The sequence below is a fragment of the Ranitomeya variabilis genome, chromosome 1 (genome assembly GCF_051348905.1).
Source record: "Ranitomeya variabilis isolate aRanVar5 chromosome 1, aRanVar5.hap1, whole genome shotgun sequence".
Lineage (NCBI taxonomy): Eukaryota > Metazoa > Chordata > Amphibia > Anura > Dendrobatidae > Ranitomeya > Ranitomeya variabilis.
Genome location: NC_135232.1, coordinates 1167627878 through 1167651625, shown reverse-complemented (window position 1 = coordinate 1167651625; position 23748 = coordinate 1167627878). Strand labels below are relative to the sequence as shown.

Genomic DNA, 23748 nt, shown 5'->3' with positions numbered 1-23748 from the left:
TGCGAGTATCACATCACCCTCTAGACGCAGTGCATCCAATTTTTTTAAAAAGTCAGTTGTATCTCTAACATATGACTTACATTAATCATCCACAAAAAACAGTGCAAAAAAAGACTTAATAAAATTATTATTTTATTAGAATTCATACATATAAAAAACTAAATTTGATCAAGTAAAGCTGATATACAGAAACACAAATGTAATGGTAAAATTAGACGCCACCCAAACAACATACATTAATAACATTAATAATCCTCCACAATGGTATAAAATAAACCAGCACTAATTTCCACAAAAATAGGACAATATATAAAAATAAATTGAGCAGAAAATGAAATAAATATTAATTTAAAAAAACAAAATACGTGTAAAAAAGTATATATATATATGATGTGCATATAATCAAAGTGCAATGTGCTATATAAAGTGCCAAAGTATTCACACCTGGGCCTATAATACACAGGCCCATAAAACTATATGCACTACCAAACAAGAATAAGTGCAATGTGCTAAATAAAGTGCCCAAAATACTTCTCAAAATATTTATATTTCAACTAGGCCTATATTGCACAAGCCCATACAAAATGTGCAAATGTGCTAAATAAAGTGGCTACACAGTATATATTGCACTACATATAATCACAAAAGCACAAAGGATAACGCTATATAGATCATAAAGTACTCAGTGCTAAAGTGCAAACAGTGCTGGACGGATAAAATCAATTACCATACAAGCATACCAGGGAGGATAATGTTAAATAAATATAGTGGCTCATAATACCTACATGTGTACAATCATACAAATTGGGATTGTTTCTTGTTTGGTAGTGCATATAGTTTTATGGGCCTGTGTATTATAGGCCCAGGTGTGAATACATGTGAATGTACTCATATCCTTATCATTAAACCATTCTCTTAAGGTACCGTCACATTTAGCGACGCTGCAGCGATCTAGACAACGATGCCGATCGCTGCAGCGTTGCTGTGTGGTCGCTGGTGAGCTGTCACACAGACCGCTCTCCAGCGACCAACTATGCGAAGTCCCCTGGTAACCAGGGTAAACATCGGGTTACTAAGCGCAGGGCCGCGCTTAGTAACCCGATGTTTACCCTGGTTACCAGTGAAGACATCGCTGGATCGGTGTCACACACGCCGACTCAGCAATGTCTACGGGAGATCCAGCGACGAAATAAAGTTCTGGCCTTTCTCCTTCGACCAACGATGGCACAGCAGGATCCTGATCGCTGCTGCCTGACAAACTCAACGATATCGCTATCCAGGACGCTGCAACGTCACGGATCGCTAGCGATATCGTTTAGTGTGAAGGTACCTTTAGTTTAATCTGTCTAAAGAAACGTTCAAGGTCCAGCTGCAACTCAAACCAGTCTATATGTGCACATGGACTGAAACTTAACCCTTTACTTAACCTGCATGTCCGTTAGTACCTTTTTTGAAATATTTACTATGAGTTCTGTTCCCTTCTCCTGAGATTTATAGTCTTCTGGGGTTGTGCCTTGGGTTTTTCTGGCTTCTTTTTGCCTCCGATGCTGGCGCCTACCTCCCCGCCTTTTTCTTCTTCTGTAGTTTTGGTCATATCTGTAAGGAACATAATCATAGTCGGTAGTCAAAGGATACACTATCAATTAGCCTAGTAATAGCCAAAAGTGGCATTAAAGCTATGCCTCCTGAAAGCTGTTCATTACCTTAGTAGGACAGGTGAAGCGATAGTGTGGCAGATGGTGCTGGCCACGGACGTTTGTCATAAGGCTGTGCTCTCTCTCCCACACTGACACTATATACAGAGCTCCTGTGTAAGATAATATCACTGGTTATCACTGTATTACCTGTACACTGTATACTATATACAGAGCTCCTGTGTATAATGTCACTGGTGATCCCTGTATTACCTGTACACTGACATTATATATACAGCTTCTGTGTATAATGTCACTGATTATCACTGTATTACCTGTACACGGACACTGTATACAGAGCTCCTATGCTTATTGTCACTGGTGATCACAGTATTACCTGTACCCTGACGCTATATACAGAGCTCCTGTGTATAATGTCACTGGTGATCACTGTATTACCTGTACACGGACACTGTATACAGAGCTCCTGTGCTTATTGTCACTGGTGATCACAGTATTACCTGTACCCTGATGCTATAAACAGAGCTCCTGTGCATATTGTCACTGGTGATCCCTGTATTATCTGTACACTGACACTATATACAGAGCTCCTGTATATAATGTCACTGGTGATCACTGTATTACCTGTACACAGACACTATATACAGAGCTCCTGTATATAATGTCACTGGTGATCACTGTATTACCTGTACCCTGACGCTATATACAGAGCTCCTGTGTATAATGTCACTGGTGATCCCTGTATTACCTGTACACTGACATTATATATACAGCTTCTGTGTATAATGTCACTGATTATCACTGTATTACCTGTACACGGACACTGTATACAGAGCTCCTATGCTTATTGTCACTGGTGATCACAGTATTACCTGTACCCTGACGCTATATACAGAGCTCCTGTGTATAATGTCACTGGTGATCACTGTATTACCTGTACACGGACACTGTATACAGAGCTCCTGTGCTTATTGTCACTGGTGATCACAGTATTACCTGTACCCTGATGCTATAAACAGAGCTCCTGTGCATATTGTCACTGGTGATCCCTGTATTATCTGTACACTGACACTATATACAGAGCTCCTGTATATAATGTCACTGGTGATCACTGTATTATCTGTACACAGACACTATATACAGAGCTCCTGTATATAATGTCACTGGTGATCACTGTATTACCTGTACCCTGACGCTATATACAGAGCTCCTGTGTATAATGTCACTGGTGATCCCTGTATTACCTGTACACTGACATTATATATACAGCTTCTGTGTATAATGTCACTGATTATCACTGTATTACCTGTACACGGACACTGTATACAGAGCTCCTGTGCATATTGTCACTGGTGATCACAGTATTACCTGTACCCTGACGCTATATACAGAGCTCCTGTGTATAATGTCACTGGTGATCCCTGTATTACCTGTACACTGACACTATATACAGAGCTCCTGTATATAATGTCACTGGTGATCACTGTATTACCTGTACACTGACACTGTATACAGAGCTCCTGTGTATAATGTCACTGGTGATCACTGTATTACCTGTACACTGACACTGTATATAGAGCTCCTGTGTATAATGTCACTGGTGATCACAGTATTACCTGTACCCTGACGCTATATACAGAGCTGTGTATAATGTCACTGGTGATCCCTGTATTATCTGTACACTGACACTATATACAGAGCTCCTGTATATAATGTGACTGGTGAGAGTCTGATGTGCTGGGGTAGAGAGTTCCAGAGTATAGGGGAAGCACGGGAGAAGTCTTGGATGCGGTTGTGGGAAGAAGAGATGAGAGGGGAGTAGAGAAGGAGGCCTTGAGAGGATCGGAGGTTGCGTGTTGGTAGGTACCGGGAGATCATGTCACAGATGTATGGAGATAGGTTGTGGATGGCTTTGTAGGTCATTGTGAGGGTTTTGAACTGGAGTCTCTGGGCGATAGGAAGCCAGTGAAGGGCTTGGCATAGGGGAGAGGCTGGGGAATAGTGGGGAGACAGGTAGATTAGTCGGGCAGCAGAGTGTAGGATGGATTGGAGTGGTGCCAGAGTGCTAGAGGGGAGTCCAGAGAGTAGGAGGTTGCAGTAGTCGAGGCGGGAGATGATAAGGGCATGCACTAGTGTTTTTGCGGTGTCGCGGTCAAGGAATGCGCGGATCCGGGAAATGTTTTTGAGTTTGAGGCGGCAGGAGGAGGCAAGGGCTTGGATTTGTGGCTTGAAAGAGAGGGCAGAGTCGAGGATCACCCCGAGGCATCGGGCGTGTGGGACTGGGGAAGGTGAGCAGTCATTGACATTGATGGATAGGTCTGGTGGAGGGGTAGAGTGAGATGGGGGAAAGATGATGAATTCTGTTTTGTCCATGTTCAGTTGTAGAAAGCGAGCAGAAAAGAAGGCTGAAATAACAGACAGACAGTGTGGGATTTTGGTAAGTAAGGAGGTGAGGTCAGGTCCGGATAGGTAGATCTGCGTGTCATCAGCATAGAGATGGTACTGCATACCGTGGGATTCTGTGAGCTGTCCTAGACCGAAGGTGTAGATGGAGAAGAGTTGGGGTCCTAGAACAGAGCCTTGAGGAACACCAACTGACAAGGGGCGAGGTGAGGAGGTGGTGTGGGGGAGGGAGACACTGAATGTCCGGTCTGTCAGATATGACGAGATCCAGGAAAGGGCCAAGTCTGTGATGCCAAGAGATGAGAGGATTTGTAGCAGAAGGGAGTGGTCCACAGTGTCAAAGGCAGAAGACAGGTCCAGGAGAAGGAGGACAGAGTAGTGTCGCTTGCTCTTGGCGGTTAGTAGGTCATTGGTGACTTTAGTTAGGGCAGTTTCAGTTGAGTGATGGGAACGGAAGCCAGATTGTAACCGATCAAAGAGGGAGCAGGAGGAGAGGTGGGTGGACAGTTCAAGATGGACATGTTGCTCCAGCAATTTGGAGGCATAAGGGAGAAGAGATATCGGGCGATAGCTAGATACAGAGGATGGGTCGAGGGAGGGCTTTTTGAGGATGGGTGTGATCTTGGCATGTTTGAAGGATGAGGGGAAGACACCTGTTGTGAGTGAGAGGTTGAAGAGGTGCGTTAGGGTTGGGATGAAGACCGCGGAAATGTTAGGGACGAGGTGGGACGGGAGCGGGTCGAGCGTGCAAGTGGTGAAATGTGATCTTGACAGGAGGGTGGAGAGCTGATCTTCTGTCATGGTGGAGAAGCTGGTTTTGGAGGAGCAGGGGTGAGCAGCTAAGAGGGGCAGTGGGTGCTGTGGGCCAAAGCTTTCTCTGATCGTATTGATCTTCTGTTTAATGAAAGAGGCAAAGTCTTCAGCAGAAATGAGAGGGGAGGGAGGGAGTGAAGGGGGATGGAGTAGAGAATTGAAAGTGTTGAAAAGCTGTTTAGGGTTGTGAGACAGGGAGGATATGAGAGATGAGAAGTTTGTTTTGCGGCAGTGAGCGCAGCCTTGAAGCTGGCGAGGGACTGCTTGTATGCGGTGAAGTGGTCAGCAGAGCGGGATCGCTTCCATCTCCGCTCAGCGATCCTGGAAGCCCGTCTCAGTTCTTTGGTCAGGCTGGTCAGCCAAGGCTGCCTGTTGATTGTACGAGTTTTGCTATGCATGAGCGGGGCGGCCGAATTGAGTGTTGCTGTTATTGTGGTGTTATAAAAAGCAGCAGCAGCATCTGTGTCATGAAGGGAAGCTATGTCAGTAAGAGGGAGAAGGGACTCGGAGAGAGATTGTAAGATGAGATGTTTGAGATTTCTGTGAGGGTGAGTGAGTTTGTGGAGAGGGGGTTGCACACTAGGAGAGGAGAGGGAAGAGAATGTCAGTAGGTTGTGGTCAGACAGGGGGAGGGGTGAATTAGTGAGATTGGTAAGGGAGCAGAGGCGGGAGAAGATGAGGTCCAGCAGGTGGCCATCTTTGTGAGTGGCCTCAGAGGACCATTGAGTGAGGCCAAAGGAGGCAGTCAGTGATAAAAGTTTAGAGGCAGCTGAGGTGGAAGTGTCAATGGGGATGTTGAAATCACCCATGATGATAGTGGGGATGTCAACAGAGAGGAAATGAAGTAGCTAGGTGGTGAAGTGGTCGGGAAAGGTGGAGATGGCTAGTTCTGGGGGGCAATAGATGACAGCCAGCTGGAGGTTGGAGGGGGAATAGATGCGGATGGAGTGCACCTCAAATGAGGGAAGAGTAGCGGAGGGTGGTAGCGGGATTGGAGTGAAGGAGCAGTTGTCGGACAGGAGCATGCCAACCCCTCCACCACGTTTGTTGGTGCAGCGAGAGGTGTGAGAGAGGTGGAGACCGCCGTAGGAAAGCACGGCTGGAGAGGCTGAGTCAGAGGGGGTGAGCCAGGTTTCAGTGATGCCGAGGAAGGAGAGTTTGTTGGTGATGAAGAGGTCATGGATAAATGGCAGTTTGGTGCAGACGGAGCGTGCGTTCAGTAGTGCTCCAGGTAAGGGGACCGGGGGAGTGGGGGCTGGATGAATGGGTATGAGGTTGTCATAGTTGGGAAAACGTGCGGAGGATCGAGGTAGGGGGTTAGAAATGAGTGTGGGGATGTGTTGAGGAGGGCCGGGATTTGGGGATAGATCACCAGCAATGAGGAGTAGCAGACTGAGCGTTAGAAGGTGGGAGCAGGATAGGACATGATGTGGCCGTGTGTGTCTGGAGAAAAAGGATTGTATGTGGAGGAACAGTTCTGAGGAGAAGGTGAGATGGCTGGGGAGGATGGAGGAAGAAATGACTAGTTCCTTACAAGGTGGAGGGATTGCAGGAGATTGTAAGAAGGAAAGTAGTATGGGGGTGAAAGAGAAAAGAAACCGAAACATTGTAGTGGTTTGGTGTTCTGTTACCTTCCAGTCAATTCCAGTCTAATTCAAAGTCATAATTAAAAATATGTAATTTAAAAGATGATCATCCTGTCTGTCTGGGATCACATGAAGAGAGGAGGATCCGCACCAGCCTCATACACAGAAGATCTGGGGTGATGATCCGGCCCCGATTTCACATCATCCTGTCTGTCTGGAATCACATGAAGAGACAGAAAGATCTGCACAAACATCATACACAGAAGATCTGGGGTGATGATCCGGCCCCGGAGCCCTGATCGCACATCATCCTGTCTGTCTGGGATCATATGAAGTGAAGAAACAGAAGGATCCACACAAGCCTCATACACAGAAGATCTGCAGTGATGAGTCGGCCCCGGAACCCGATCTCACATCATCCTGTCTTTCTGGGATCACATGAAGAGACAGAAAGATCCGCACAAGCCTCATACACAGAAGATCTGAGGGTGATGATCCGGCCCCGGAGCCCCGATCTCACATCATGCAGTCTGTCTTGGATCACATGAAGAGAGAAGGATCCGCACAAGCCTCATACACAGAAGATCTGACGGTGATGATCCGGCCCTGGAGCCCTGATCTCACATCATCCTGTCTGTCTGGGATCATATGAAGTGAAGAAACAGAAGGATCAGCACAAGCCTCATACACAGAAGATCTGCAGTGATGATCCGGCCCCGGAACCCCGATCTCACATCATCCTGTCTGGGATCATGTGAAGCAAGAAGGATCCACACAAGCCTCATACACAGAAGATCTGGGGTGATGATCCGGCCCCGGAGCCCCGATCTCACATCATCCCGTCTGTCTGGGATCACATGAAGAGACAGAAGGATCCGCACAAGCCTTATACACAGAAGATCTGGGGTGATGATCCGGCCTCGGGGCCCTGATCTCACATCATCCTGTCTGTCTGGGATCATGTGAAGAGAGAAGGATCCACACAAGCCTCATACACAGAAGATCTGGGTTCATGATCCAGCCCCGGAGCCCGGATCTCACATCATCCCGTCTGTCTGGGATCATGTGAAGCAAGAAGGATCCACACAAGCCTCATACACAGAAGATCTTGGGTCATGATCCAGCCCCGGAGCCCGGATCTCACATCATCCCGTCTGTCTGGGATCACATGAAGAGGGAAGGATCTGCACCAGCCTCATACACAGAAGATCTGGGGTGATGATCCTGCCCCGAAGCCCCGATCTCACATCATCCCGTCTGTCTGGGATCATGTGAAGCAAGAAGGATCCGCACAAGCGTCGTATACAGAAGATCTGAGGGATGTTCTCCAAGATGTTTGGCACAACCTCCTACCGAGATCCTCCATAACCTGCGTACAACTGATGAATGACCAAGAACTGGTCATCAGAATTAAAGGATACATCACCTGAGAAGAGCTGAATACCAAATCCAAGAAATGTGAATACCAACTAGAAGAAATTATTATTTATTTTCATTGCACCATTGATTCCATGGAGGTGTACATGTGAGGAGTTGCAGTTGTTGAGGCGGCAGGAGCTTGAATGTGCAGGACAGGGCAGAGTCGAGGGTAACTCCAAGGCAGCGGACTTCTTGAACTGTGGACAGGGTGGTGTTGTTAGTTGTGATATATTGGTGCAGGGGTTAGTTGAGATAGACGAAAGATGATGAGTTGTGTTTTGTCCACGTTGAGTTTTAGGAAGTGAGAGGCGGAGGATATGGCTAAGGGCTTGCTCACACTAGCATGTAACACGGCCCATTGATGTGCGATAAAACATGACGTAGCACTCGGCCCAGTGTTATACTATGGGGCAGCTCACAACTGCCATTATTTTTTCATGCTGATTTGAAAGCATGCTGTGAGTGCATCCCAGAATTAGATCACATGCACCCAAACAAGTCTATAGGTGCGTGTAAAACATCGGACTGCACTCAGATGTCATCTGAGTGCAGTGTGATTAATCTGGATGCCGACATTTGTGGAAATGGAGAAATTACTTTCTCCGTCCCCTCTGCGTCTTATCTCCGATTCTCTCAAGCCGAGACTAACTGAGCACAGAGCACTGACCCTCGGCTCACACTCTCAGCAGAGCCTGAGCCGCGCATCATTAGCATTTCTTTAGTGATGGTGAGGAGGAAGGTTACCAGGTAGGGGTTGTGATGCTTGTGCAGTAAAGACTTGTCTTGTTTGGTCAATCTTATTTTTGAAATATTCAGCAAAGTCTTCTGCAGCAATAAGAGAGGTTGGAGGGGGCGGTGGAGGAAGTTAAAGGTGTTGAATAGCTTTTTGGGGTTGTAGGATATAGAGGAGACAAGGGTGGTGAAGTAGTCTTGTTTAGTAGAGGTGAGGGCCGACTTGAATATTAGAGTTTCTTTTTTAATGCAGTGAAGGCGTCTTGTAAGTGCATTTTCTTCCAGTGCAGTTCTGCAACCCTGGACACTGGAGTCTTGTGCCTGGATTGTCCATTAATTCGTCACACTCTGCCAAGTGCAAGAGGGATGCCCGTGTCAATAGCTGATGCCAGTGTGGTGCTGTAGACATCAGTGGCACTGCCTGTGTCGTGGAGTGAAGATATGGAGGACAGTGGTAGAATAGAGTCAGCGAGTGTGGGTGTCTAGATGAGCGAGGTTTCGGTGGGGGTGTGCTAGTTGCTGGACATGGACTGCAGGTGAGGAGGACAGGGATGAGAACACAAGTGGATTGTGCTCAGATAAGTGGAGAGGTGAGGTTAGAAAGGGAGCAGAGGCAGGTGAAGATAAGGTCTAATGCATGTCCGTCTGGGTGAGTGGATGTGGGGGACCACTGAGAAAGACCAAGGCATGAAGCAAGCGACAGGAGTTTGGAGGCTGCTGACTCATGGGTGTCCGTGGGGTTGTTGAAGTCACCCATGATGATGTGGGAATGTCAGCAGAAAGTATAGAAGCCAGGTAAAGTGGTCCATAAGGGCTGTGGCCGGTATGAGTGCTACTTGGAGGTTGGAGGGAGAGTAGGTATAGACACAATGCACTTCAAACTAAGGGAGGATGAAGGAGGGTAGAGGTGGGATTTGGTTGAAGGTGCAGTTATTAGAAAGAATACCCGCTCCTCCACCATGTTTATTGCCAGAACGAGGAGTGTGGGTGAAGTGAAGCCCACCATAACACAGCACAGCAGGAGAAGCTATAGCAGAGGGTTTCAGCCATGTTTCAATGAGGCCCAGTATGGATAGGTTATGAAAGGTAAAGAGATTGTGGATGACGTGGAGCTTATTGCAGATGGAACGGCGTTACAGAAAATGGATTGATGGAGTGGGGGTCAAAGGAATGTGGTTATGTTGGACAGATGGCAATATTTTCTTGGAGGTGGTGGTTGATAAGAGGGAGAATTAATTGGGCGTAACAGCTGTGGTGGTCCTAGATTAGGAGATATATCTCCAGCAATGAGGAGCAGAGCGAGGGAGATGTGAGAAGGAGAAGAAAGAAGGAGGGAGGGGAGATGGGAGGAGATGTTAGAAGGAGGGAGAGGAGAAGGGAGAAACAGAGGGGAGAAGGAGTGTGGGGGGTTGGAGGGCACCCAGGTCCGCTAGCTGAAACCGCATGGGCCAGGGATCGTCTCGCCGAACGCCCGCTCTCCCTTTAACATGGGCATAACACTACTCAGACAGCACAGGTTGAGGGTAAACAGTATGGCAATGTTTATTGAACCACAAAACAGGTAGATAACACATAGAACAGTCCCATCACAGTACCCAAGATGGTGCACTTTACAGAGTCCCACCCTTCCACTGACTCCTCGGGATAATGGCAGATGTTATGTCAGAGTTCCCAGGGTCGGCTACCCCACCTGTGGCACACACACAGAGGAGGTAACGACAAGCATAAGAAGATGACAGTCCATTGAGTCCATACAAGGTACAAGGTTAATTGACACAAGAGTCACAACCTGGCTTATCCAAACATCTCAATGGAGCTAGGCGACTGGTGGGTCCCAATCCTGGCTTTCTCTAAACGTATCCATGGTCAATGGAGCAAATCTGTATTCTTCCAACCAGAGCCAAAAACCCCTAGGTTGTTTCCTGTAGAATGATAGATCCATGTCCCTTGTGATGGTGCCATGATATTGGCTGCTGTCCTAGTGATCAAGGGTAAGAGCACACTATGTTATATGGAATATCATCTTACAAGTCACTATAACAGGCTTACGCAAGCAAAAGTATAGATAACAGCATATTCTTCTTGGTTTGCTAAAAATATTCATCTGACTAATTAAAGTGTAATCCGGTTTCTTCACAAGGAGATGGAAGAACGAGATGTTAGAAGGAGGGAGAAGAGATGGAAGAAAGAGATGTGAGAAGGAGGGCGAGGAGATGGGAGAAGGAGAGAAGAAGGGAGAAGAGGTGGGAGAATGAGATTGGAGAATTAGATGGGAGAAGGAGATTTGAGAAGGAGGAGGAGATGGGAGGAGATTTGAGAAGGAGGGAGAGGAGATGGGAGAAGGAGATGAGAGAATGAGACGAGAGAAGGAGGGAGAAGAGATGGGACAAGGAGGGAGAGAAGATGACAGGAGGAGATGACAGAAGGAGATGGGAGAAGGAAGGAGAGCTGATGGGAGAAGGAGGGAGAAGAGATGGGAGGGGAGAAGGAGGGAGAGGAGATGGGAAAAATAGCGAAGGAGGGAGAGGAGATGGGAAAAGGTGATATGAGAAGGAAGGAGAGGCGATGGGTTAAGGAGATGTGAGAAGGAGAGAAAGGAGATGGCAGAAAGGATGAAATGGGAGGAGATCAGAGAGGGAGGGAGAGGAGATGGGAGGAGAGAAAGAGGGATACGAGATGGGAGAAGGAGAGAATGACGGCAAAGAGATGGGAGAAGGAGGGAGAGGAGAAGGTGGGAGAGGAGATGAGAGAAGGAAAGGAGGGATAGGAGATGAAAGAAGGAGGGAGATGAGGAGGTGGGAGAAGTAAATGGAAGAAAAATGGATAAGGAGATGTGAAGAGGGAGAGGAGATGGGAGAAGGATGGAGAGGAGATGAGAGAAGTAAAGGAGGGAGAGGAGATGGGAGAAGCAGATGGGAGAAAGATGGAGAGGAGATGGAAGAAGGAGATGAAATGAGAGAAGGAGATATGAGGAGGGATACAAGATGGGAGAAGGATATCAGAGAAGGAGGGAGAGGAGATGGGAGAAATAGATCTGAGAACGAGGGAGAGGAGATGGGAGGAGATGTAAGGAGGGAGAAGAGAAAGAGGGAGAGGAGATGAGAGAAGGAAAGGAGGGAGAGGAGATGGGAGAAGGAGAGGAGGGAGATGAGAAGGAAGGAGAGGAGGTGGGAGAAACAGATGGGAGAAAAATGTAGAGGAGATGGGAGAAGGAGGGAGAGGAGATGAGAGGAGGGAGAGGAGATGGGAGAAGGAGATGAAATGAGAGGAGATATGAGAAGGAGGGAGAGAAGATCGGAGGAGGATATCAGAGAAGGAGGGAGAGGAGATGGGAGAAATAGATCAGAACGAGGGAGAGGAGATGGAGATGTGAAAAGGAGGGAGAGGAGATTGGAGGAGATGTGAGAAGAAGGGAGAGGACATGGAAGGAGAGGAGATGGGGAAGGAGGGAGTGGAGAAGGGAGAAGGAGATGTGAGGAGGGAGAGGGGATGGGAGGAGGGAGAGGAGATGGGGAAGGAGAGAGACCATCTTGTTTTAGCACAAGCGATCTGAGGTTACTGAGCAGGTCTGCAGATGAGGTTAGGATGTAAGAGGGAGAGTGAGATAAACATTTGTTTGAAGAGTACTGGAGTTTAGGTGTAGTGAAGGAAAGTAAGAATTAGTGGAGCTAAACCTGTAGGAAGAGATGTAAGCATGGAGAAAAGTAAGTGTGGGAGATAAAGGGGAAAGCAGAGTTAACAGTGGTAGCTCTTATTATTATTATTATTTATTATTATAGTGCCATTTATTTCATGGCACTTTACATGTGAGGAGTGGTGTTAATTATAAAAAACAAGTACAGTAGTCTTAAACAATGCAAGTCATGACTGGTACAGGAGGAGAGAGGACCCTGCCTGCGAAGGCTCACAATCTACAAGGGATGGGTGAGGATACAGGAGGAGAGAGGACCCTGCCTGCGAGGGCTCGCAATCTACAAGGGATGGGTGAGGATACAGTATCTATCCATCTATACCCTTGGCCTAGGACAACTCATAAAGTCCCATGGCTTCCAGTACCACCTGTATGCAGATGACACTCAGATCTACCTCTCTGGCCCAGATGTCGCCTCTCTGCTGTCCAGAATCTCAGTGTCTATCAGCCATATCCTCATACCTCCCAACTTTTGAAGATGGGAAAGAGGGACAAAGTTTGCGGCGCGCTTTGCGCGCCGCAGCAAATTTTAGGCCACGCCTCTGACCACACCCATTCATAATTAGTCACACCCATATCCACATCCCAACCACACCCATTTAGCACTGCCGATCACACTGTTTCATATACAATAATTATAAACAAAAAAATATGGCCACACAGTGCCCCATACTGTATAATGGCCACACATGATGCTCCATACTGTACGATGACCACACATGACGCTCCATAATATATAATGACCACACATGACGCTCCATAATATATAATGAACACACATGACGCTCCATACTGTATAATGAACACACATGATGCTCCATACTGTATGACCGCACATGATGCTCCATAGTGTATAATGACCGCACATGATGCTCCATAGTGTATAATGACCGCACATGATGCTCCATACTGTATAATGAACACACATGATGCTCCATACTGTATGACCGCACATGATGCTCCATAGTGTATAATGACCGCACATGATGCTCCATACTGTATAATGACTGCACATGATGCTCCATACTGTATAATGACCGCACATGATGCTCCATACTGTATGACCGCAAATGATGCTCCATACTGTATAATGACCGCACATGATGGTCCATACTGTATAATGACCGCACATGATGCTCCATACTGTATAATGACTGCACATGATGCTCCATACTGTATAATGACCGCACATGATGCTCCATACTGTATGACCGCAAATGATGCTCCATACTGTATAATGACCGCACATGATGCTCCAGACTGTATAATGACCGCACATGATGCTCCATACTGTATAATGACCGCACATGATGCTCCATACTGTATGACCGCAAATGATGCTCCATACTGTATAATGACCGCACATGATGCTCCATATTGTATAATGACCACACATGATGCTCCATACTGTATAATGACCGCACATGATGCTCAATACTGTATAATGACTGCACATGGTGCTCCATACTGTATAATGACCGCACATGATGCTCCATACTGTATAATGGCCACACATGATGCTCCATACTGTATAATGACCGCACATGATGCTCCATACTGTATAATGACCGCACATGATGCTCCATACTGTATAATGGCCGCACATGATGCTCCATACTGTCTAATGACCGCACATGATGCTCCATACTGTATAATGACCGCACATGATGCTCCATACTGTATAATGACCGCACATGATGCTCCATATTGTATAATGACCGCACATGATGCTCCATACTGTATAATGGCCGCACATGATGCTCCATACTGTCTAATGACCGCACATGATGCTCCATACTGTATAATGACCGCACATGATGCTCCATACTGTATAATGACCGCACATGATGCTCCATACTGTATAATGACCGCACATGATGCTCCATATTGTATAATGACCACACATGATGCTCCATACTGTATAATGACACACAGGCACGCAGCTCACACGCACGCAGCTCACACACGCACGCAGCTCACACACGCACGCAGCTCACACACGCACGCAGCTCACAAACACATGCAGCTTTGACACAAATGCATCACACACGCAGCCATCACACACACACGCAGCCATCACACATACACACGCAGCCATCACACACACACACACGCAGCCATCTCACACACACACAGCCATCACACACACACACCCAGCCATCACACACACACACGCAGCCATCACACACACGCAGCCATCACACACACACACACACGCAGCCATCACACACACACGCAGCCATCACACACACACAGCCATCACACACACACAGCCATCACACACACACACGCAGCCATCACACACACACACACGCAGCCATCTCACACACACACAGCCATCACACACACACACCCAGCCATCACACACACACACGCAGCCATCACACACACACACACACACGCAGCCATCACACACACACGCAGCCATCACATACACACACACACGCAGCCATCACACACACACGCAGCCATCACACACACACACACACGCAGCCATCACACACACACACACACACGCAGCCATCACACACATCACACACACACAATCTCCTCTGTGATGCAGGGGCGGCTGATGTCCATGTGCAGCTCTCTGCTGAAGTCTTCAGTCTCCTGCTCACAGCTCTGCACTATCCCGGCACCTCCCCCGTCTCTCCTTCTCTGCCGGGATAGCAGATAAGAGCAGGAGAAGCCAGAGCTCCGTGCACACACAGCCAGAGGTAGTGAATCGCTGACCTTTCTTCTTGATTGCTGCAGGCTCTCTCCTTCAGCGTGGCAGCGCCGCACAGGGGGCGGGGGCGGGGGGGGGGTGTTGCGCGGGCGGTCAGGAGGCAGCTTTTATTAAAAAAAAAAAAAAAACAGGCTGGCTCTCTCTACGTCCCGGAAGTGGGCGGGGCTTCACCGGCGGCCGCAAATTCGGGATTTTAAATGCCCGAAGCGGGACAGCGGGACCCCGGTGCCAAAGCGGGACTGTCCCGCTGAAATCGGGACGGTTGGGAGGTATGATATCCTCCTTCTTCAACTCTCGCTTCCTAAAACTCAATGTAGACAAAACCGAACTCATTATTTTTCCCCCACCTCACGTATCCCCCCTACCTGATCTATCTATTATGGTAAACGGCATCACGCTCTCTCCCGCACCTGAAATCCGCTGCCTCGGGGTAACTCTCGACTCTGCCCTGTCCTTCAAACCGCACGTCAAAACTCTTGCCACCTCCTGTCGCCTCCAACTCAAAAATATTGCCAGAATCCATCCCTTACTCAGCCCACAATCTACTAAAACTCTTGTGCATGCCCTCATCATCTCCTGCCTCGATTACTGCAACACCCTCTTCTGTGGCCTTCCCACTAACTCCCTTGCACCACTCCAGTCTGTTCTCAACTCTGCTGCCCGGCTAATCCACCTCTCTCCTCGCTACTCCCCTGCTTCTCCCCTCTTCAATTCCCTCCACTGGCTCCCAATTCCCCAACGAATCCAGTTCAAACTACTAACACTGATCTACAAAGCCATCCACAACCTGTCCCCTCCCTATATTTCTGAACTAATGTCCCACTATCTTCCCTCACGCAATCTTCGATCCTCCCAAGACCTCCTACTCTCCTCCGCACTTATTCGTTCCTTACACAACCGCCTCCAAGATTTCTCCCGAATATTCCCCATCCTATGGAATTCCACGCCTCAACACATCCGATTATCCACCACCCTCGGATCCTTCAGACGGAACCTGAAAACCCATCTCTTCAAGAAAGCCTACAGCCTGCAATAACCATTCTGCCCCTCACCAACCACCCGAGCTGCCACCTCACCAACCACCAGAGCTGCCGCATCCCCAACCTTCAGTCTCTTCCCCAGTATCCCGTAGAATGTAAGTCCGCAAGGACAGGGTCCTCTCTACCCTCTGTACCAGTCTGTCATCGTAAATTTGTGTACTGTAAATGATATCTATAACCCTGTATGTAACCCCTGTCTCATGTACAGCACCATGGAATTAATGGTGCAATATAAATATAATACAGTAGGTGAGGGCAGAGCTGGTCATGCATTGGTTTGGTGGATCTGTGGTTACTGCAGGTTGTAGGCTTGCCGGAAGAGGTAGGTCTTCAGGTTCTTTTTGAAGGTTTCGATTGTAGGCGAGAGTCTGATATGTTGTGGTAGAGGGTTCCAGAGTAGGGGTGATACGCGGGAGAAATCTTGTATACGATTGTGGGAAGAGGAGATAAGAGGGGAGTAGAGAAGGAGATCTTGTGAGGATCGGAGGTGGCGTGCAGGAAAGTACCGGGAGACGAGGTCACAGATGTATGGAGGAGACAGGTTGTGGATGGCTTTGTTTGTCATGGTTAGGGTTTTGAACTGGAGTGTTTGGATAATGGGGAGCCAGTGCAGGGATTGACAGAGTGGAGAGGCTGGAAAATAGTCGAGGGACAGGTGGATTAGTCAGGCAGCGAAGTTTAGAATAGATTGGAGGGGTGCGAGAGTGTTAGAGGGGAGGCCACAGAGCAGGAGGTTGCAGTAGTCAAGGCGGGAGATGAGGGCATGGACTAGGGTTTTTGCAGATTCTTTGTTGAGGAATGTACGGATCTGGGAAATATTTCTGAGTTGAAGTTGGCAGGAAGTGGAAAGGGCTTGGATATGTGGTTTGAAGGAGAGATCAGTGTCAAGGATTACCCCGAGACAGCGAGCTTGCGGGAATGGGAAGAGTGATCAGCCATTTACTGTAATGGATAGGTCTGTTGGGGGAGTCAAGTAAGATGGGGGAAAGATGAATTCTGTTTTGTTCATATTAAGTTTTAGAAATCTAGCGGAGAAGGATGAAATAGGGGAGAGACATTAAGGGATTCTGGTGAGTAGGAAGATGATATCTGGTCCAGAAAGGTAGATCTGTGTGTCACCAGCATAGATGTGACACTGAAAGCCGTGAGATTCTATGAGCTGTCCCAGGCCGAAGGTGTAAATCGAGAAGAGCAGAGGCCCTAGAAGTGAACCTTGCGTGACTCCGACAGATAGAGGGCGAGGTGAGGAGGTGGTGTGTGAATGGGAGACACTAAATGTCGGGTCAGTTAGGTATGATGAGATCCTCTACCACAACATATCAGAGTCTCGCTTACCAGGGAAACCTTCAACAGGAACCTGAAGACCTACCCCTTCCAACAAGCCTACAACCTGCAGTAACCACCGATCGACCAAACCGCTGCACGACCAGCTCTGCCCTCACTTACTATATCCTCACCCATCCCTTGTAGATTGGTAGTCCTCACAGGCAGGGTCCTCCATCCTCCTGTACCAGTGGTATTGTTTGAGACTACTGTACTTGTTTTTATTATGTACACCCCTCCTCATATGAAAAGTGCCATGGAATAAATGGTGCTATAATAATAAATAATAATAATTATAATAATAATAATTGCACATGAAATATACCAAGTGAGCCCAGAAAGTAGGAGCTGCCGGGAGACAGGTCGGGCAATCGGAGAAATAGGATAAATTAACAGACAGGTGTGAATACAAAACAGACATACCAAAAATAGACAGACCGGTGTGAACTGTGACCGGTGAATGTGAGGAATATTCAGGAAGCAGCATACCAAACATAGATTGACCAAAGCGCTTAAGGGATGATGTCTGCTGACTTCTTACAGAAGGAAAAACATCTGTTACTGAAATTATCACCAGAAAATCTTTCCCAGAAGAGTGGGAGCTGTTGTATCTGCGGAGTAGTGTCCATGGATGCGCAGCTCCTGGAGACAGGACGTGGAGAGCTTCAGAGACTACATCCATGGAGACTTCGTCTTCTGCTTTCTGTAGGGCATCTGAAATAAGGTCCACATTGCTCTCCTGCCCATGAGCAGATCTGGTGTTTGGATCACACTAGTTCGGTGGTGACTGCACGTCTGTGGGGTGCACCTTAAACCGGGGTAGTGCATGTAGCAGGCACAAAGCCTTCCCTAGACTATCCCACTTCCATATGTAAAGCAAGGTCTCCCGAGATGGTAAATCCCCCACAGTAGGGCACATCATTTACTTCTGTGCATTGAGATGCTCACGCTCATGACACAGCTGTATAGCAGAGCAGTGATAACCTGCCATGGAGGCGCACGAGGTCTCTACTGTACACCCGTTTAGCTCTCATTTCGTGAAAACAATTGTGGCGTACCCCATTGTACAGAGGGAATGAGTGTGGTGGAGGTGAAGCCTCTGGGGATGAGACCTAGAACTCCAGGCACAGCATGTGCAGAGGGTGTGGACACTGTAAACAAATGTATGACCTACACCAAAAAGGAGCAATATGTATCGGAGACATTACATTGTCATATTGCATCATCGCATAAATACTTTATCTAATGGCCGTGCCTTTTCTCTGACAGGTATGGGTCCCGTGCACATGAATGAGGTCAGATGTACTGGGAACGAGCAGTCCCTCTTTGACTGTCAGTATAAGAACATCACACAAGAGGACTGCAAGCACAGCGAAGACGCCTCCGTCAAGTGCAATATTCCATACATGGGCTACGACAAAGTGGTCAGTATGTCACATCTACCCACGGGTTTACCATCCTGTAGTCAGATGGGTGAGGAATGCGTGGAGATGACACAAGTGTGGAGGAGACAATGATGTGTGGATGAGCTGGACGTAATGACAGTCATTATTCTGATGGGTGCCTCTGTCCTGCATGAAGCCAGATCTCATACTGGGAAAATCATGTGCGCATGACATTTTATAGGGATCATTTCCAGGATCAACACATTTAAATTCATGTCCACAGTGCTGAGCAATCACTAGGCAAGTCCAAGTAGCTGCAGGGACATCCACAGTCCATATAGTCTTCATGTCTCCAGTCTTTTACTGAGTCCCAGTGACTCCTGACCAGCACTTAACAGTCTAGTTTCTCCTTTCTCTGACCTTCATACAGTCCTGGTGACCCCAGTCCTTCTCTGACCTTCATACAGTCCTGATGACCCCAGTCCTTCTCTGACCTTCATACAGTCCTGATGACCCCAGTCCTTCTCTGACCTTCATACAGTCCTAGTGACCCTAGTCCTTCTCTGATCTTCATACAGTCCCGGTGACCCCAGTCCTTCTCTGACGTTCATACAGTCCTGGTGACCCCAGTCCTTCTCTGACCTTCATGCAGTCCCGGTGTCCCCAGTCCTTCTCTGACCTTCATACAGTCCTGATGACCCCAGTCCTTCTCTGACCTTCATACAGTCCTGGTGACCCCAGTCCTTCTCTGACCTTCATACAGTCCTGATGACCCCAGTCCTTCTCTGACCTTCATACAGTCCAGGTGACCCCAGTCCTTCTCTGACCTTCATACAGTCCCAGTGACACCAGTCCTTCGCTGACATTCATACAGTCCTAGTGACCGCAGTCCTTCTATGCCCTTCATAGAGTCGCGGTGACCCCAGCCGTTCTCTGATCTTTATAGTCCCAGTGACCTTAGTCATTCTCCACCTTTCATAATGTCTTAGTGACCCCAGTTCTTATCTGAAATTCATACAGTCCCGGTGACCCCAGTCCTTCTCTGACCTTCACACAGTCCCGGTGACACCAGTCCTTCTCTGACATTTTACAGTCCTAGTGACCCCAGCCCTTCTCTGACGTTCATACAGTTCTTGTGACCCCAGTCGTTCTACGCCCTTCATACAGTCCCGGTGACCCCAGCCCTTCACTGATGTTCATAGTCCCAGTGACCTCAGTCATTTTCTGATCTTCATAGTCCAAGTGACCTTATTCATTCTCTGCCTTTCATACAGTCCCAGTGACCCCAGTTCTTCTCTGATCTTCATACAGTCCTAGTGACCTCAGTCTTTCTCTGATCTTCATACAGTCCCAGTGACCTCAGTTCTTCTCTGATCTTCATACAGTCCCAGTGACCCCAGTTCTTCTCTGATCTTCATACAGTCCCAGTGCCCCAGTTCTTCTCTGATCTTCATACAGTCCCAGTGACCCCAGTCTTTCTCTGATCTTCATACAGTCCCAGTGACCTCAGTTCTTCTCTGATCTTCATACAGTCCCAGTGACCCTAGTTCTTCTCTGATCTTCATACAGTCCCAGTGCCCCAGTTCTTCTCTGATCTTCATACAGTCCCAGTGACCCCAGTCTTTCTCTGATCTTCATACAGTCCCAGTGACCCCAGTCTTTCTCTGATCTTCATACAGTCCCAGTGACCTCAGTTCTTCTCTGATCTTCATACAGTCCCAGTGACCCTAGTTCTTCTCTGATCTTCATACAGTCCCAGTGCCCCAGTTCTTCTCTGATCTTCATACAGTCCCAGTGACCCCAGTTCTTCTCTGATCTTCATACAGTCCCAGTGCCCCAGTTCTTCTCTGATCTTCATACAGTCCCAGTGACCCCAGTTCTCTTATCTTCATACAGTCCCAGTGACCCCAGTCATTCTCTGCCCTTCATACAGTCCTAGTGACCCCAGTTCTTCTCTGATCTTCATACAGTCCTAGTGACCCCTGTTCTCTGCTCTTTATACAGTACCAGTGACCCCAGTTCTTCTCTGATCTTCATACAGTCGCAGTGACCCCAGTCATTATCTGATCTTCATACAGTACCAGTGACTCTAGTTCTTCTCTGATCTTCATACAGTCCCAGTGACCCCAGTCATTATTTGATCTTCATACAGTCCCAGTGACCCAAGTTCTTCTCTGATCTTCATACAGTGTCAGTGACCCCAGTTCTTATCTGATCTTCATACAGTCCCAGTGACCCCAGTTCTTCTCCGCTCTTCATACAGTCCCAGTGACCCCAGTTCTCTTATCTTCATACAGTACCAGTGACCCCAGTTCTTCTCTGATCTTCATACAGTCCCAGTGACCCCATTCCTTCTCAGCTCTTCATACAGTCCCAGTGACCCCAGTCATTATCTGATCTTCATACAGTACCAGTGACTCTAGTTCTTCTCTGATCTTCATACAGTTCCAGTGACTCCAGTTCTTCTCTGATCTTCATACAGTCCCAGTGACTCCAGTTCTTCTCTGATCTTCATACAGTACCAGTGACCCCATTCCTTCTCAGCTCTTCATACAGTCCCAGTGACCCCAGTCATTATCTGATCTTCATACAGTACCAGTGACTCTAGTTCTTCTCTGATCTTCATACAGTTCCAGTGACTCCAGTTCTTCTCTGATCTTCATACAGTCCCAGTGACCTCAGTTCTTCTCTGATATTCATACAGTCCCAGTGACCGCAGTTCTTCTCTGATCTTCATACAGTCCCAGTGACCTCAGTTCTTCTCTGATATTCATACAGTCCCAGTGACCGCAGTTCTTCTATGATCTTCATACAGTCTCAGTGACCCCAGTTCTTCTCTGATCTTCATACAGTCCCAGTGACCGCAGTTCTTCCTCTGATATTCATACAGTCCCAGTGACCCCAGTTCTTCTGTGATCTTCATACAGTACCAGTGACCCCATTTCTCTGATCTTCATACTGTCCCAGTGACTCTAGTTCTTCTCTGATCTTTATACAGTCCCTAGTGACCCCAGTCCTTCTATGCCCTTCATAGAGTCGCGGTGACCCCAGCCCTTCTCTGATCTTTATAGTCCCAGTGACCTTAGTCATTCTCCGCCTTTCATAATGTCTTAGTGACCTCAGTTCTTATCTGAAATTCATACAGTCCCGGTGATACCAGTCCTTCTCTGACCTTCACACAGTCCTAGTGACCCCATCCCTTCTCTGACATTCATACAGTTCTTGTGACCCCAGTCATTCTACGCCCTTCATACAGTCCCGGTGACCCCAGCCCTTCACTGATGTTCATAGTCCCAGTGACCTCAGTCATTTTCTGATCTTCATAGTCCAAGTGACCTTATTCATTCTCTGCCTTTCATACAGTCCCAGTGACCCCAGTTCTTCTCTGATCTTCATACAGTCCCAGTGACCCCAGTTCTTCTCTGATGTTCATACAGTCCCAGTGACCCCAGTTCTTCTCTGATCTTCATACAGTCCCAGTGACCCCAGTTCTTCTCTGATCTTCATACAGTCCCAGTGACTCCAGTTCTTCTCTGATCTTCATACAGTCCCGAGGACCGCAGTTCTTCTCTGATCTTTATACAGTCCCAGTGACCCCAGTTCTTCTCTGATCTTCATACAGTCCCAGTGACCCCAGTTCTTCTCTGATCTTCATACAGTCCCAGTGACCCCAGTCTTTCTCTGATCTTCATACAGTCCCAGTGACCCCAGTTCTTCTCTGATCTTCATAGAGTCCCAGTGACCTCAGTTCTTCTCTGATCTTCATACAGTCCCAGTGACCCCAGTTCTTCTCTGATCTTCATACAGTCTCAGTGACCTCAGTTCTTCTCTGATCTTCATACAGTCCCAGTGACTCTAGTTGTTCTCTGCTCTTCATACAGTCCCAGTGACCCCAGTTCTTCTCTGATCTTCATACAGTCGCAGTGACTCCAGTCATTATCTGATCTTCATACAGTACCAGTGACTCTAGTTCTTCTCTGCTCTTCATACAGTCCCAGTGACAATAGTCATTTTCTTATCTTTTTACAGTCAGTGACCCCAGTTCTTCTCTTAGTGTAGTCCTTGTTCCAGTAGTCATTCTCTGATCTTCAAACAGTCCCAGTGACCCCATTTCTCTGATCTTCATACAGTCCCAGTGACTCTACTTCTTCTCTGATCTTCATACAGTCCCAGTGACCGCAGTTCTTCTCTGATCTTCATACAGTCCCAGTGACCCCAGTTCTTCTCTGATCTTCATACAGTCCCAGTGACCCCAGTTCTTCTCTGATCTTCATACAGTCCCAGTGACCCCAGTTCTTCTCTGATCTTCATACAGTCCCAGTGACCCCAGTTCTTCTCTGATCTTCATAGAGTCCCAGTGACCTCAGTTCTTCTCTGATCTTCATAGAGTCCCAGTGACCGCAGTTCTTCTCTGATCTTCATACAGTCCCAGTGACCCCAGTTCTTCTCTGATCTTCATACAGTCCCAGTGACCCCAGTTCTTCTCTGATCTTCATACAGTCCCAGTGACCCCAGTTCTTCTCTGATCTTCATACAGTCCCAGTGACCCCAGTTCTTCTCTGATCTTCATAGAGTCCCAGTGACCTCAGTTCTTCTCTGATCTTCATAGAGTCCCAGTGACCCCAGTTCTTCTCTGATCTTCATACAGTCCCAGTGACCGCAGTTCTTCTCTGATCTTTATACAGTCCCAGTGACCCCAGTTCTTCTCTGATCTTCATACAGTCCCAGTGACCCCAGTTCTTCTCTGATCTTCATACAGTCCCAGTGACCCCAGTTCTTCTCTGATCTTCATAGAGTCCCAGTGACCCCAGTTCTTCTCTGATCTTCATACAGTCCCAGTGACCCCAGTTCTTCTCTGATCTTCATACAGTCCCAGTGACCTCAGTTCTTCTCTGATCTTCATACAGTCCCAGTGACCCCAGTTCTTCTCTGATCTTCATACAGTCCCAGTGACCCCAGTTCTTCTCTGATCT

The 23748-nt window shown here is 47.7% G+C and overlaps 1 protein-coding gene across 7 annotated transcripts in view; it reads left to right on the top strand.

Annotated features, from left to right (window-relative positions):
* The window catches only part of LOXL3 (lysyl oxidase like 3), a 275024-nt gene that overhangs the window by 158307 nt on the left and 92969 nt on the right, over window positions 1-23748 (top strand). For all 7 annotated transcript variants that reach the window (XM_077280484.1, XM_077280490.1, XM_077280487.1 and 4 more), the window contains one exon: window positions 18660-18814. In XM_077280484.1, the coding sequence (XP_077136599.1) occupies window positions 18660-18814 (155 nt within the window). The remainder of the gene's footprint in view (window positions 1-18659; window positions 18815-23748) is intronic.